This window comes from Tachyglossus aculeatus, chromosome 21 (genome assembly GCF_015852505.1).
Source record: "Tachyglossus aculeatus isolate mTacAcu1 chromosome 21, mTacAcu1.pri, whole genome shotgun sequence".
NCBI classification, from domain to species: Eukaryota; Metazoa; Chordata; class Mammalia; order Monotremata; family Tachyglossidae; genus Tachyglossus; species Tachyglossus aculeatus.
The window spans coordinates 65,130,069-65,146,201 of record NC_052086.1 but is presented as its reverse complement, the minus strand read 5'-3'; the positions used below and the strand labels follow the sequence as shown (position 1 = coordinate 65,146,201).

The 16,133-nt window shown below is 40.8% G+C and overlaps 1 protein-coding gene across 1 annotated transcript in view; it reads left to right on the top strand.

Moving 5' to 3' along the window:
* The window catches only part of LOC119942767 (transformation/transcription domain associated protein), a 160,482-nt gene that overhangs the window by 49,681 nt on the left and 94,668 nt on the right, over window positions 1-16,133 (top strand). The window contains exons 23-30 of the mRNA XM_038763700.1: window positions 2,951-3,150; window positions 3,827-4,044; window positions 4,194-4,391; window positions 7,561-7,821; window positions 8,520-8,681; window positions 9,862-9,958; window positions 10,537-10,658; window positions 14,070-14,240. Of these exons, the coding sequence (XP_038619628.1) occupies window positions 2,951-3,150; window positions 3,827-4,044; window positions 4,194-4,391; window positions 7,561-7,821; window positions 8,520-8,681; window positions 9,862-9,958; window positions 10,537-10,658; window positions 14,070-14,240 (1,429 nt within the window). The remainder of the gene's footprint in view (window positions 1-2,950; window positions 3,151-3,826; window positions 4,045-4,193; window positions 4,392-7,560; window positions 7,822-8,519; window positions 8,682-9,861; window positions 9,959-10,536; window positions 10,659-14,069; window positions 14,241-16,133) is intronic.

The window sequence follows — 16,133 nt, the reverse complement described above, 5'->3', positions numbered from 1 at the left end:
GGGAAGAACATGGGTCTTGGAGTTGTGTGACCTTGGGCAAGTCACTTCACTCCTCCAGGCTTCATTTTCCTCATCTGTAAAGTGGGGATTAAATCGTACTCCCTTCTACTTTGACAGTGAGCCACATATGGGACAGGGACTGTGTCCAACCTGATTATCTTTTATCTACCCCAGTGCTTAGTACAGTGCTTGGAAAATAGTAAGCACTTAAGTAACATAATTATTTTTACTCTTGCACTCTCACAGCTCTTTTCATCTGAGCTTGTTTCAATGCAAGCAGCTTTCTTTGCTTTTGTAAGAGTAAGGAAATAAGTAGTACAATACAACCAAGGGACAGAAAAATTGGTTTTTGCTTGGACAAGGCAGGACTCTTGACTTCTAACCTTGGCTACACTTTTTCAATCTATTCTTTGAGGCTGTTCAGTATTTTTGAAAAATTACTTTGAAAGTGTTTCTGTGTGAACGATGCCATTATTGGGTCAGACTAATGGAACCCCCAACCCAGTATATTGTCTCAGGGCTTGGAAGAACTGTATGATGGTTTTCCTCCTGACCTCCACCATATAAATGATCTCCTGTGGGAGAGATAGCAGTTGAGGTGCGCACCTTGACTTCTGGGGCTTTTAAAGCTTGGGGAAGATGTCCATGTTTTTTTGTTGTGGAACTAACTGCTTGCCTTCTTCCTTCACTCTGGGGTCTGCTTTGCCCATTCCCAAAAGTAATGCAATGTATTAGGAGTTGGGTATGTGGTAAGTGCTGTGCTAAATATGAAGTAAACAAGTCCATGTGCCATATGGAGTCAGCAATTTTAAATCAATCTTATTTACTGAGGTAAACAATAACAGTGGAAAACAGAGCAACAATGAGATATAAAATTCAAAGATAATTTAAAACAAACTAGCTAAAAACAGTTCTGGGAAGGGAGGAGGTCCTCACATACCTTAAGAATCAATCAGTCTTTTTTATTGACTACATACGTGGATAGCAGAGTTGGTGGACATGTTCCCTGCCCATATCGAGCTTACAGCCTAGAGGGGCTCCATGCATGTGGACAGCTCCCCAGTCTTTGGTCCATACTCATTCATTCATTCATTCAGTCATATTTATTGAGCGCTTACTGTGTGCAGAGCACTATACTAAGCGCTTGGGAAGTACAAGTTGGCAACACATAGAGACTGTCCCTACCCAACAACGGGCTCACAGTCTAGTCCATATCTGGGTCACTGTGGGGACTGTGATGCTTCTGGTCTGGGTAATAACTTGGAGCTCTGCTAATGTTCACTCACATTTCCGTCGGCCTACGGGACTACTGCTCCATATTGGTCTGGGTGGGAGGCAAAGCTCCATCCCCCTCACCAGAACCCTTGGAAGCTTAGAAGCTTAGAAGGATTGCTGACTTTAGTCGACTGCCAATAACTGGGCACTAACCTGTGGTAGCACTCCCTGACCCCAGGCTTTCACTTTTGGTAGGTCAAGGTAAGACTCGAGCTCAGCGTACTGCACAGCTGTACTCTACAACTCTGTACCCTACAGAGGAACAGCATGATGTAGCAGATAGAGTATGGGCCTCGGAGTCAGAGGTCATGGGTTCTAATCCCAGCCCAGCCACTTGTCTGCTGTGTGACCTTGGGCAAGTCACTTCACTTCTCTGGGCCTCAGCTACCTCGTCTGTAAAATGGGGATTGAGACTGAGCCCCACATAGGACCAACCTGGTTTGCTTGTATCCATCCCAGTGCTTAGTACAGAGTCTGGCACATAGTAAGCACTTAAAAACTACCACTATTATTATTATTATTATTGCACCTTATACTGTGCGCCATAAAGGAGACTAGAGCATAAGTCCCTGGAAAGAGACATGCTTCTCTACTAGGAAAGGCACTCCAGATCTAATTTAAAATTGAGGATTGGGGCACTGGGGCTTTTGGAACCTGTTATGGTTCTTTTAGACTGTAAGCTCATTGTAGGCAGGGAGCATGTCTACCAACTGTGTTATATTGTACTCTTCTAGGTGCTTAATACAGTGCTCTGCACACAGTAATCACTCAATAAATACTATTGACTGATTTCTATTTCCTTTATTAGGGGAAAGATATCCTGTAGTTCAGGTACTCTCACCCCTTCACCCTTGGGCTGAGATGCGTGAAGATGGGAAAGTAAATATTTCACAACTGACAATCCAAGCCTAGTGACTTGTGGGAGGGAGTTGGGAGGATGGGTAAAATGAGGGAGAAGGAAGAAGACGTGGAGATAACAAAGTAGTAAATTATAGCATTTGAAAAAATAATGCAGCACTTGAATCTATATTGAAATATTTTCTCAATTTGCTGTAAACATCCAGGAGAAACTTTGTTTCCTCGCTGTATCTCACCAGTGATGAATGTTGCAATACTTTAGTTCTGTTCTCACAATCCTTTTGAGATTTCTTTAGTATTTGTTGCATTCAAGAATAGAGAAGTAGGCTATCATTCAACTGTATGACAGCCTTATTATGTACAATTTTCATTTGCCATTCTTGATATAAATATAGGAGTTTAGGCGCCAATTTGAGCTTTGACCAGAATTGCCGTTATTAGGAATTGATTTGTTTAATAACACTTCTGTCTTTACAAATCAAAATTAAATGTCACCTCTCTTAAAATAAAAAATGAAGCTCAAAATATTGAAAATGCTATTGTGTAATTGAATTTCATTCTGTTGCCTGTGTACATATTCTTCAGAATATGTTTCGCCTCTGTTGAACTCTTGGCGATAAATGTTCGTAATAAAATCGAGCCATCCATCATGATTGAACCCAGGATTTACTAAAACTAAAGTGGAATAAATGAACTGCTTCAGCCCTATCCGAACAGCAAGGAAGTGGGTGCAGATTGTAAATGAAGTTTCTGGTAGTCATGGTCAAACAGTTCACTGGAGTCTCAGAATATGGTAATGGATTTAATTTTGTCTCAGCTTTACAGAGAAGTCGATACCCAGCGTAATAATTTCACATCGCTACAAGGCTCAGGACACACCCGCCCGGAAAACATTTGAGCAAGCATTGACCGGCGCATTCATGTCAGCGGTGATCAAAGATCTGCGGCCTAGTGCTCTGCCTTTTGTAGCCAGTTTAATCCGTCACTACACGATGGTCGCGGTAGCCCAGCAGTGTGGTAAGTTTGGGACCTGTCGCGGGGGGTGGGAAGAAGCATTTGAATTAGGAGGGTTTTGAAGGTACGAAGTTACAGACTAAGTACTTGTGTCTTTTTGAACCTGTTGGTTTTGTTGAGATTCTAGAAATAGCATCGCCTCATGGAAAGGGCTTGGACCTGGGAGTTAAAGGATCTGGGTTCTAATCCCGACTCTGCCAATTGCTTTCTGTGTGACCTTGGACAAGTCACTTATTTCTCTGTGCCTCCGTTTCCATGTCTATAAAGTGGGGATTCAATAGCTGTTCTCTTATTTTGGCTCTTGAACCTCTTGCGGCACGGGGACTGTGTGTGACCTGATTACCTTGTATGTATCCATCCCAGTGCTTAGTACAGTGCCTGGCACATAGTAAGCGCTTAACAAATACTATTATTAATATTATTATCTATCTCTGTGTTTAACACACAGTCCTCAGCAAACAGTAAGTGCTTAAGAAATTCCACAAGTAGTATTATTGCTAGTAGTAGTTATCATAAGTAAGAATATAGCCGTAGATAGTTTCTTCATTAGTGATAGTTACTTGTACTGCAGTTCTTGGAGAAATACCACTATTCATGGTATTTTCACTGGCTCTACTGTTTGTTGAAACATGTTAAGAATTATTTATTTTTGCCTGTGTGTCTTTCATGTAAATTCTAGGTCCTTTCTTGCTGCAGTGCTATCAGGTGGGCAGTCAGCCAAGCACAGCCATGTTTCATAGTGAAGAAAATGGATCGAAAGGAATGGATCCCTTGGTGCTTATTGATGCAATAGCCATTTGTATGGCTTATGAAGAAAAGGAACTTTGCAAAATAGGGGAGGTGGCCCTAGCAGTCATATTTGATGTTGCAAGTATTATCCTGGGCTCCAAGGAAAGGGTAAGGGACCTCTCTATAGATACAGTTTATTCTAGCCAATTTATATTTTTTGCATATAAAAATCACTTAAAAATGCAGAATTTGATATATAAATATATCAATATATAGGACATATTCAACATATCGAATGCTTTTTTTCCACTTTTCAGGCTTGCCAGCTCCCACTCTTTTCTTATATCGTGGAACGCTTATGTGCTTGCTGTTATGAACAAGCCTGGTATGCAAAACTAGGAGGTGTGGTGTCCATTAAATTTCTCATGGAACGACTGCCTCTCATTTGGGTCCTCCAGAACCAGCAGACTTTCCTCAAAGCGCTTCTTTTTGTCATGATGGACCTGACAGGAGAGGTATTTAATGTATGGATATTTCAACTAGCATTTGGGAATTGTGAAAAGCGTTAGCTGGGTAGAATTCCATACTGTTATATTAGAAACATACCAAATTTTTGACGATGATTATAGTTTTAAAAAGTTAATTATCTTTAGCAATTTTTTTAAAAAAATTCAAGTTGAATTGTTGGGAAACTTAAATTTTTGTACTAGTCGTAATTATGTTGCTCATATTAAAACACAGTTCTAGTTACTGAGGAAGACTTTTCAATATGAGTGCGATGGTGGGGGGAACCCACCTTCAGTTCCTTTTGTTTGGATTTGTGTTTAATCGTGTCCATTCTGTAACTTGAGATGTTCATTGTACTACACCAGACAGTCAGTGGGATTTGAGTTCTTACTGTGTGCACAGCACTGTACTAAGCTCATGGGTAAGTACAATGCAATGGAGTTGGTAGACATGATCTACAAGGAGTTTACAGTCTAGAGGGGGAGACAGACATTAAAGTTAATTGCAGATGGGGGAATTGCAGAGTATAAGGGTATATGCATAAGTGCTGTGGGGAAAATATCAAGTGCTTAAGGGGTACAGACCTATGTACAAGGTCAACACAAAGGGGAGGGCGGACAGGGAAAATGAAGGCTTAGACAGGAAAGCCCTCTTGAAGGAGATGTGGTTTTTAGGAAGGTTTTGAAGATGGGGAGAGTGATAGTCTGTTAGATATGAACAGGGAGGGAGTTCCAGGCTAGAGGGAGGATGTGGGCAAGGGGTTGGTGGTGGGATTGACAAGATCAAGGTACAGAGAGTGGGTTAATGTTATGTCAGGAGCACCTAAAGTAGATATCCTTCATTGTAGTTAATTGATGATTAGTGGGAAGTAAAGTAGTCACCCTTTCCTTTGTAATATCTCACATCTTTTTAAGTCTATCTCCTAAACATCTGTAGATCAAATGATGGTATTATAGGGTAGGAGGCCTTCCCAGACTAAGCCCCTTCCTTCCTCTCCCCCTCATCCCCCTCTCCATCCCCCCATCTTACCTCCTTCCCTTCCCCACAGCACCTGTATATATGTATATATGTTTGTACATATTTATTACTTTATTTATTTATTTATTTATTTTACTTGTACATATCTGTTCTATTTATTTTATTTTGTTAGTATGTTTGGTTTTGTTCTCTGTCTCCCCCTTTTAGACTGTGAGCCCACTGTTGGGTAGGGACTGTCTCTATATGTTGCCAATTTGTACTTCCCAAGTGCTTAGTACAGTGCTCTGCACACAGTAAGCGCTCAATAAATACGATTGATGATGATGATGATTATATTGAGTGCATACTGGGGGCAGAGGATTGTACTAAGCCCTTGGGAGAGTACAATATAACAGAGTTGATAGATACATTCCCTGCCTGTAAGGAGCTAGATGTGGTACTACTTCACCTGCTAGGCGTAACTTTTTTGCTTATCTTTCAATCAATCGAGGAGCAGAAATTATTAGCAGATAGGGAAAACTAGCAAGTATTTCAACTTAATGGAAGAATGGTCAATTCCCATGTAATATGGGGGTTGCATTCTTGATAACCTGTGCTATAGATCTCACTGTACAGTACTTGTTCCTTGACCGCTGTCATGTGCATGAGCGCAGTTGTTTCTTCTGACATCACATTACATCCTGTCCAGATACCATCATCAAAGATATTTCATCTTCAATGGTATTTGAGTGCTTACTCTGTGCAGAGCACTATACTAAGTGTTTGGGAGAGTATAATACAGTAGTGTTGGTAGATTCATTCATTCATTCAGTCGTATTTATTGAGCGCTTACTGTGTGCAGAGCACTGTACTAAGCGCTTGGGAAGTACAAGTTGGCAACATATAGAGATGGTCCCTACCCAACAGCGGGCTCAGTCTATAGAAGGGGGAGACAGACAACAAAACAAAACCTATTAACAAAATAATAATAATAATAATAATGGTGGCATTTGTTAAGCGCTTACTATGTGCAAAGCACTGTTCTAAGTGCTGGCACTGTTCAATATGTACAAGTAAAGTAAATAGAGTAATAAATATGTACAAACATACATATATACAGGTGCTGTGGGGAGGGGAAGGAGGTAAGGCGGGGGGAATGGGGAGGGGGAGAGGAAGGAGGGAGCTCAGTCTGGGAAGGCCTCCTGGAGGAGGTGAGCTCTCAGTAGGGCTTTGAAGGGAGGAAGAGAGCTAGCTTGGTGGATGTGTGGAGGGAGGGCATTCCAGGCCACGGGGAGGACGTGGGCCAGCGGTCGACGGTGGGACAGGCAAGAATGAGGCACAGTGAGGAGATTAGCGGCAGAGGAGTGGAGGGTGCGGGCTGGGCTGGAGAAGGAGAGAAGGAAGGTGAGGTAAGAGGGGGCAAGGTGATGGAGAGCCTTGAAGCCGAGGGTGAGGAGTTTTTGCCTGATGCATAGGTTGATTGGTAGCCACTGGAGATTTTTGAAGAGGCGAGTAACATGCCCAGAACGTTTCTGCACAAAGACGATCCGGGCAGTGTTGTGAAGTATGCATTGAAGTGGGGAGAGACAGGAGGATGGGAGATCGGAGAGGAGGCTGATGCAGTAATCCAGTCGGGTTAGGATGAGAGATTGAACGAGCAGGGTAGCAGTTTGGATGGAGAGGGAAGGGCGGATCTTGGCGATGTTGCGGAGGTGAGACCGGCAGGTTTTGGTGATGGATTGGATGTGAGGGGTGAATGAGAGAGCGGAGTCGAGGATGACACCAAGGTTACAGGCTTGCGAGATGGGAAGGATGGTAGATAGATAAGTCCCCTACCCGTGATGAGCTTACAGTCTAGAGGGAGAGGCAGACATTAATATAAAATTAAAATCTCTAATATGAAGTTACATAGTGCCGTGAGGTTGAGGGTGGGGCGGATATGAAATTCCCGAAGTTCACAGAGCCAAGTGCATTGTCAGTACTGAAGGGAGAGGGAGCCAGGAATATGTCCAATATGGGAAGAATATTTACAAATTTATCTAACAGTGTTCTCTCCAAAACACGTAATGAAAACCAATATTATGGTAGAACCTACTGTATATTCTTATGTACACCAGCATGTGGCTATAGAGATGTGACTAATATGAAATAGTTAAATTGATACAGTTCTCCTAAATGACATTAGTTGGTATTGACTCAAATGACTCAATGACTTCATAGGTTTCCAATGGAGCAGTGGCTATGGCAAAAACCACTCTGGAGCAGCTTCTGATTAGGTGTGCTACCCCCTTGAAAGATGAGGAAAAATCTGAAGAGATTCTCTCAGCTCAGGAAAAGTCTTTCCACCACGTAACACATGATCTGGTGCGAGAAGTCACCTCTCCAAATTCCACTGTGAGGAAGCAAGCTATGCATTCACTGCAGGTGTTAGCACAAGTCACTGGAAAAAGTGTCACTGTGATAATGGAGCCACATAAAGAGGTGAGGCAATTCAGAATCGGGATCACTTCTGTAAAAGATTGAAGACTTTGAAAATTATGGTTTGAAGTGAAACCTATTTGAAGTGCTGCATTGGTTAACAACTTTTAATATGACCTATATATGAACATAGTCCTAAATTCCCTTCATTTCCACTGTTTCCATACAGCCTTAAAAATAACTGTCACTCACTTTTTTTAATGGTATTTGTTAAGTGCTTACAGGGTATCAAGCACTTTTCTAAATGTTGGGGGAGATAATGGTTACTCAGGTTGGACACAGTCCCTGTCCCACTTGAGGTTCCCAATCTAAGTAGGAGGAAGAACAGGGATTGATCACCCTCTGCACAATCAGTAGTTAGAGATGTTAGGTGAGTAGATGAGTCATTATTTTGTGCACTTTGTGACTTGTTGACCACCTCAGGGTGGGGCAGACTGGCAATGGGTTGTTTTTTTTTTACAAGAAAATTTTAGAGACTCACTAAACACATCCTAAGCTCTGTGGGGCTTGTTGGTGAAGGATCTCTCTTGTTCCATTGTTGTTGGGAAAGCAGAGTCAGAATTCCTGTACTGAATGAACAAAGTAGCTTACAGAAGTGTGATGACTTTGGAAGCTAACCTCACTGTCTCATAATATAGAGGTTCACAAAGTACTTTTTAGATGAAAATCATGCCAATAATGATACCTTTCTCTCTTTGTAGGTCCTCCAAGATATGGTTCCTCCTAAAAAGCATTTACTTAGGCATCAACCTGCAAATGCCCAGATTGGCCTAATGGAGGGAAACACATTTTGTACAACTCTACAACCAAGACTGTTTACAATGGACCTCAATGTGGTAGAACACAAGGTTTTCTATACAGAGGTAGATCCCTTTTAGAATATGTAGAAATGGCTCTAATAAATATGCCTGCCAAGTTGCTAGGAAGATCAGGAAACCTATCACTTAGGTGATATGCAGGGAGTGGGATAGATAGCAGATTTGAAGGGATAAGCAGGTCAGCTGAAGATGAATTAGGTAATGTGAGTAGAAGTGAGGTTCTAGCTGTTTACCTAGAGTAGACAGCTGGAGTATTGGCTGGGTACAGGGAATGAAAGTTGTTGAAGGGAAACATTTGGGCACCAAAGGCTTTGGAGGCTTACCAGGCTCCAGCAGCTCCATTACTTGTGTAGATGTTGGTAATATTCTGTCTGAAATGCTTGTGTATGTTTTGAATTTTTGTAAAAAAAGCAAAAAAAAAAAAAAAAGCAAGATTCTTTGCTTGTGGGGAGGACACTGGGTGGATTTTTTGTTTTTTTCCGGAGGGCAGTGCAGAAGAAAAGTGGGGAAAGAATTGGGTGAATTCCCATATAAACTTTTCTGTTGTGGAGAGAGCCAGGACTCATAGGACACTTCACCCTATTCAGTTCCATACACTTCCATTAAAGAGTGAGTACATTATCCCTACAGACAAGGTGGGGGGAAGGTATGAGTTTAAAAAAAAGCTTAAAGCTGTAAATAAGTCTTGAGCCCATAAATCTTGATTTATAATAATTGAGGATCTTATGAAGAATAGTTAATTTTTATATAATTATCCATTAAAGAATGGGAAAACCTTTCTTAGTGTAATTAGTAATAACTCTAGGACTGGATGCTCAGCTTAGTGTTCCTTCAATTACAGGGACATTGTGTCTTTTTTATTGGCAGTATTTTGCTTGTTTTAGAACATTTAATAGTATTTATTGAGTACTTATTTGGTGCAGAGCATTATATTAAACATTTGGATGAGTACAGTAGAATTAGGAGCCATGATCCCTGTCCTTGAGGAGCGTCCAATCTAATGGTGGAGGTAGATATTTAAAAACAATGCTGGAAGATAAACATTAGCTTTTAAATTTGGATTTTAAGAATTTGGCATACCTGTACTTTGAAAGTAATTGCCTTGACTGAAAGTATTTATGAAGTTCTTAATGGCCGTTGAATTGGGTGTATAGAAGTGTGCTTTTATTAATGTCTTCATTAAAATCAGTAGGCTAAATTAAATTGTTTTATCTTTGCTTTTCAGCTGCTGAATTTGTGTGAGGCTGAAGATGCAGCCTTAATGAAACTACCCTGTTATAAAAGTCTTCCATCACTTGTACCTTTGCGAATTGCAGCTTTAAGTAAGTTAAATATCATAAATATTGTAAAATTAGATAATATAAATATAAAATGAGATGGGAACTGTTGCACTGTTCTTTGTTTTTTCAGATTTATGTAGTAAATTCAAAACAAGTTGTACTTTCCAGTTTTTATAATGTCTAAGGGATCTTTTGAATTAAAAAATGTTAGTGCTAATGTACCCATCATTTTGTTACTGAAAAGAACATTTAGAAGACAGAATGACATTCAGCACTTGTATTGAATGGAAAAAGTTGTTAGGTTTACACTGTATATTTTTGCATTATTACGTATCTTTATCCATTGATCTTAAAAATGCTTAAAGGTAATGTTTATGACACCTCAGTGTAAAGGCCAGCAATAGTCCCGTTAGCTGGGACAATAGAAATTCAGTCATTATTGCTTAAGAGAATGTACATGTGACACAACTGATATTACTGCATTCATGTGCCTATTGCTTTAACTTTACCATTTGTATTTTTCATAAAGCCTGAAATCAACCCTTTAGAGAAGTACCAAATTCTGATTTCTCTCAAAGAGCAAGGCACACAAAAATAACATTGACTTTATTTTTCCCCAGATGCTCTAGCGGCCTGCAATTACCTTCCTCAGTCCAGAGAGAAAATCATTGCAGCACTTTTCAAGGCACTTAATTCCACAAATAATGAACTTCAGGAGGCAGGAGAAGCCTGTATGAGAAAGGTTAGTGGTACTAGAGGAAAAAAGCTGGGAGAAGAATTGCTCTGGGGCATTCCTTTTATCTCTTCTCTATCATGATACTCAATTCTCTTGCAAAGAAGTAATGTAAGGAATTAATCATTGATGGGTAGATGATAAGGTGAGGTTCTGTCGTAGAACATGAAAAATAACAAATTCCTCCTTTCCCAAAATGAGTCTACATCAAATTTACCCTCTGTGAAGATATTCTGCTGCCTCTTCTGCCCCTTTCTTGCCAACCCTGAGCAGGAGATGGTGCTGTCACTGAGGTAAGAGTCCAGTGTTTCAGTGTTGACTAATTAGGCTTCAGTGATGTCAGCATAGTTTTAAATAAGAAATAGGACAGAAGCACTGAGAGGGAGAATGGCTTCTAGCGGCCAAGCACTTTCTGCCTTTGATAATGGTGATAATGACAATTAAAGTGGATTATATCTGTTATGCACTTACTGAAGGCCAAGCCTTGTACTTTGCAATGGAGTAGATATAGACAATCAGTTCGGGCAAGTCTGTCTCCCTAATTGGGCTCACAGTCTAATGGGGAGGGAGAACAGGTATTTCATCTCCATTTTACAGATGAGGAGACAGAAGCACTGAGAAATTAAGTGACCTGCCTAAAGTCACACAGCAGGCAAGTGGCAGATCTAGGATTAAAATCCAAGTCCTTTGGCTCTCTGGTTTGTGCTCTTTCCACTAGCCCACGCTGCTTCTCAGGAGAAGTTCACTATATCTTGACTGAGCTTGTTCCAAACCATTGTAAGGGCATTTACTATTAGATTTTTGTACTGTATCATACAGTGTTTTGTACTTGGTTTTATAAATTGACTATTAAAGAGTCTGAGCAATGCTCATCTCAGTTGTCTAGAGGGTAGTTCTATAACACCTGTTTTCACTGTGCATTTTGGGAAAAATGCTATTAGGGTATGTTCTTTTGACCACACAAGAAGCAGTGAAGCCTACTGGGAAGAGCACAGGACTGGGATTCAGGAGACCAGAGTTGTTAATTCTGACTCTGCCACTTGCGTGCTTATGATCCTGGACAAATCACTTAACTTCTGTGTGTCTGTTTCCTCGTCTGTAAAATGGGGTTGAAATATCTGTTCTCCCTTACCCTTAGATGGTGAGCCCTGTGTGGGGCAGGGACTGTGTCTGGTCTGATTGTATTGTATCTACCCCAGGACTTAGTACAGTGTTGGCATATAGTAAGTGCTTAGCAAATATCACAATTATTATTTTGTGGGTCTAGCTGAATAGAACACAGAGCAAAGATGGAAAACACAGTTATGCACCTGCACACTGCAACCGTTTATGAGTGTACACTTCGAGTTTTCCTAAACACAGTGTTCTCCAATGGGAGAACTGAGTGTATTTTCGTGGGCACAGCATGTATGTGCAAGACACATCCTCGTAGATACCATGTCACTATTGGCAATGTTGTGTTTGAACTGAAGGTCAGTTCCGTTTGGGCAGAGATGATTTTAGAATGAGAGATTGTAACCTGTCCTCTAGCTGGAGGGTGGTAATGAAAGAAAAAATAGAACAATTGCCCCCTTCAGGGAACATGATGGTCCGGTTACCTACTGATGCTCAGAGTAGCTTTTGATTCTGAGTAATAAGTATGACTAAAGATAGAGGACCAGTGTAAGCGTTTAAGAACTGTTTAAGTAACTGTTTAGGAACAGTTACTCCTGTGACATCAATATTTCCCCGAAATATACATAGTAATTACTTAAAAAATGTCTTTATTCTTGTCAGAATAAGTACCTAGTCTCACCACGCATACTCCCACTTGCACTCAATCTCTTTTCCTTCACCCCACTTCCAACCTAACATATGTCTTAATACTAGAACCAAGACACCTACAAGCAGAGCAGTTAGTGGTATTTATTGAGCGCTTTCTGTGCACAGAGCATTACTGGGCACAGAGCACTTTACTAATTGCTTGGGAAAGTACAGTATGATTGAGTTGGTAGGTCAACCTCCTGTCTCTCTCCACTTCAGTCTATACTTCACTCTGCTGCCCAGATTATCTTTCTACAGAAACTCTCTGGGCATGTCACCCCCCTCCTCAAAAATCTCCAATGGTTGCCTATCAACCGTCATATGAAGCAAAAACTCCTCACTATTGGCTTCAAAGCTCTCCGTCACCTTGCCCCTCGTACCTCACCTCTCTTCTCTCCTACATAGTAGCCTGCACACCCACTCTTCTGCCACTAACCTCACTGTGCCTCGTTCTCGCCTGTCCCGCAGTAGATTTTGAGGATGCAGTTAGGAAAAGCCTCTTGAAGGAGGTGTAATTTTAGGAACACTTTGAAAGCAGGTAGAGTGGCAGACTGTTGGATATGAAGAAGAGAGTTTCAGGATAGAAGGCAGACCAGGATAAGGGTCTGTGGTGGAATAGATGAGATCAAGTTACAAAGAGTAGGTTGGTGGTAGAACTACGTATATGGGCTGGATCAGTGAGGTAAGATGAGCAGAGCTGATTGAGTGGTAAGGAGTTTGATGTAGAGGTGGATGGAAAGGAGGTTTCTGAGGACTGAAGAAATATGTTCTATGCAGCTTTTTGTTTTGGGTTTTTTTTGTTTTTTGTTTTTTGTTTTAGAAAAATAATCAGGGCAGCAGAGTAAAGTATGGACTGGAGTGGGGGGAGACTAGAGACTGGGAGGTCAGCACAAAGACTGATGTAGTAGTCAAAGCACGATAGGAAGCGAAGCAGGATATCATAAGTCCTTGGTTCAGTATGGGTCAGTATCCAAACTGGAGAGGAAAGAGCAGATTTTAGACATGTTGTGTAGGTAAAAGTGACAGGATTTGGTGCAGGCTGAATGTACTGGTTGATTGAGAGAGGGTGACAGCAGCTGGAGCAGGTGAGAAGAAGAAACTTCTGCTGAGCTTTCTGCAAGCTCCTGCTGCTTTGTGGGGGTCCCTTGAGTTCCCATTATCTGCCGTAGTGACTGGACCCCCTCAATTCCTGTGAATAACCCCTGGGGCATATGCCTTTTCCGTATACTTGTAATGGCTCTGGAGCAGATCCCAGTGGTTGATGAAGTGTAGTTGGTGTTCATTATTATCAGCTTGCCCCTCTAGATTGTATGCTCATCTTGAGCAGAGAATGTGTCTGCTGTCTTCCAAGCGCTTAGTACAATGCCCTGTACACAGTAAGTACTCAATAAACACAATTGATTGATTCGTCAGTTACAGTGGCCATAAGATAAGGAATAGGTCATTCCTATGGTAATCTCCTGAAATTGAGATCTATGGAGAGGTTTCTTGAAAAGTTTGAATTCATTAAACAATTTGTTAAACTTGAACTCTGATGCATTTTACTGTTAATTATTGTCTTGCTCAACATGTGTTTACATGTATGTCTCTAATATTGCTCTTCATGTATTGTAACAGTTTTTGGAGGGTGCTACGATAGAAGTTGATCAGATTCACACACACATGAGGCCTTTATTGATGATGTTGGGAGATTATCGAAGTTTGACCCTGAATGTTGTGAATCGTCTAACTTCCGTCACGAGGCTCTTCCCAAACTCCTTCAATGATAAATTCTGTGATCAGATGATGGTAAGTTGTGCATATTTAAAGATTTGAGATGTAATTATCGTAATTAGATTTGCAACCCCCATGCCAAAGCCTTATTAAAATCACATCTCCAAGACACCTTCCCTGACTAAGCCCTCATCTCTTACTTACTGTCCCTTCTGCATCACCTTTCCACTTGGTTCTGTGCCCTTAAAGCACCTGATTTTTCACTCCACTCTCTTGCCCACAGCACGTACGTACATAACCATATGTGCCAGGCATTGTTCTAAGCTCTGTGGTAAATATAAGCTAATCAGGTTAGACACAGTCCTTGTCCTATATGGTGCTTACAGTCTTAGTCCCCATTTAAGACTGTGATCGCATGTGAGACAGAGATTGTGTCCAACCTGATTAGCATGAATTTGCCCCAGGGCTTAGAATAATGCCTGGCACAAAGTAAGCACTAACAAATGCCATTATTATTATTGTTGTTGTTATTATTTTGCATTATTAGATGCTCAGTCTCACATAATCATTTCTGCTCTAATATATGTTTTTATTAAGCAGTTTAGCTAGCACCCCCTGAAAAATTAGGACAAGTTATTTGTGTAATGTGTGTCTCAGAGAGAGAGAGAGACCTACGTCCATAATTGAATTCAAGTAGGTTTGGTGTAGTTAGATATGGTATTTATTAAGTGCTTGCTATGTGCCATGCATTGTGGTTGGGGGCATGCACATGGTATCGATCCATCAGGCATGAGGATGATCTCATGATTATTCCCCAACATGAAGTTCTTCAGGACCACAGTCTCCAAGTTAGAGCACCACTGATTGTATGGTAGTGGATTATGTCTCAATATGTCAGTTCTCTTTAACCACCTGTAGCTCTTTGGGAGCTCTTTACACCACAGATTATATTGATTCCTAAAGGTGCAGTGGGCTTTAAGCATGGAGCCAGGGTTTCTCTCTGGTTTAGGTACTTGTTGTCTTTGAATAGTGATCGGCTGTAGTGTGTAGAGCTTATTGCTGTTTACAGTCTAGTCTCAGGGCCACAATGAGCCGTGTTTGCTAAATTTAAGCCACCTCATATAAATTTTGGGAACAGCTCTCCCTTGTCTGATAGAATGTGTAAAATTAGTTTTGCATTTTTATTTAGTTTACCTATGTAGCTGCTTTGACAGAAGGATGGTAATAAGAATGTATTATTGGTTTCCCTCTATTCTTAAGGGTACAGCTCATTTGCATTTTTAATGGTATTTAAGTGCTTAGTATGCACCACACAGTGTACTAAGCTCTGGAAGATACAACATAATCAGGTTGGACACAGTTCATGTCCCACATGGAGCTCACAGCTTTAATCCCCATTGTAAAGATGAGGTAACTGAGGCCCACAGAAGTGAAGTGACTTGCCCAAGGTCACACAGTAGACAAGTGGAGGACACAGGATTAGAACCCTAGTCTTCTGACTCCCATGCCCATGCTGTTTCCACTAGGCTGTGCTGGTTCTCAATATCATTGACATATATTTCCCTTGCGTATGATGTGCTTTCAAAATGAGATCAAGTCTCTAATACTTTTCTTAATAGCTGGAGGATATTTTTAACAACTTCCTCTCTCCTTAGAAAACTAATACTTTGGTAATTATTCTTTCTTTTACAGTAAACTACTTGTTTACTTTTTAAACATGTGGGATTGTTCAGGGAATATAGTAAATAAAGGGAAATTAAATCAGCTTTGCAGTTATCTTTCCATGACTAGGAAGCATGGGGGTAAAATAGGGTTTCATATTTTCTAGTTTTCCAAATTATCCTATTACTTCCCTTTATCTTTGTATTATCAAGAGCAATTGTCTTTGAGCAGAGTTTTACATGAATTTTGATCTTGGTAGACTAAAGCATCGAACGATGTTAATGTCCACCTGCAGTAGTTCAGATA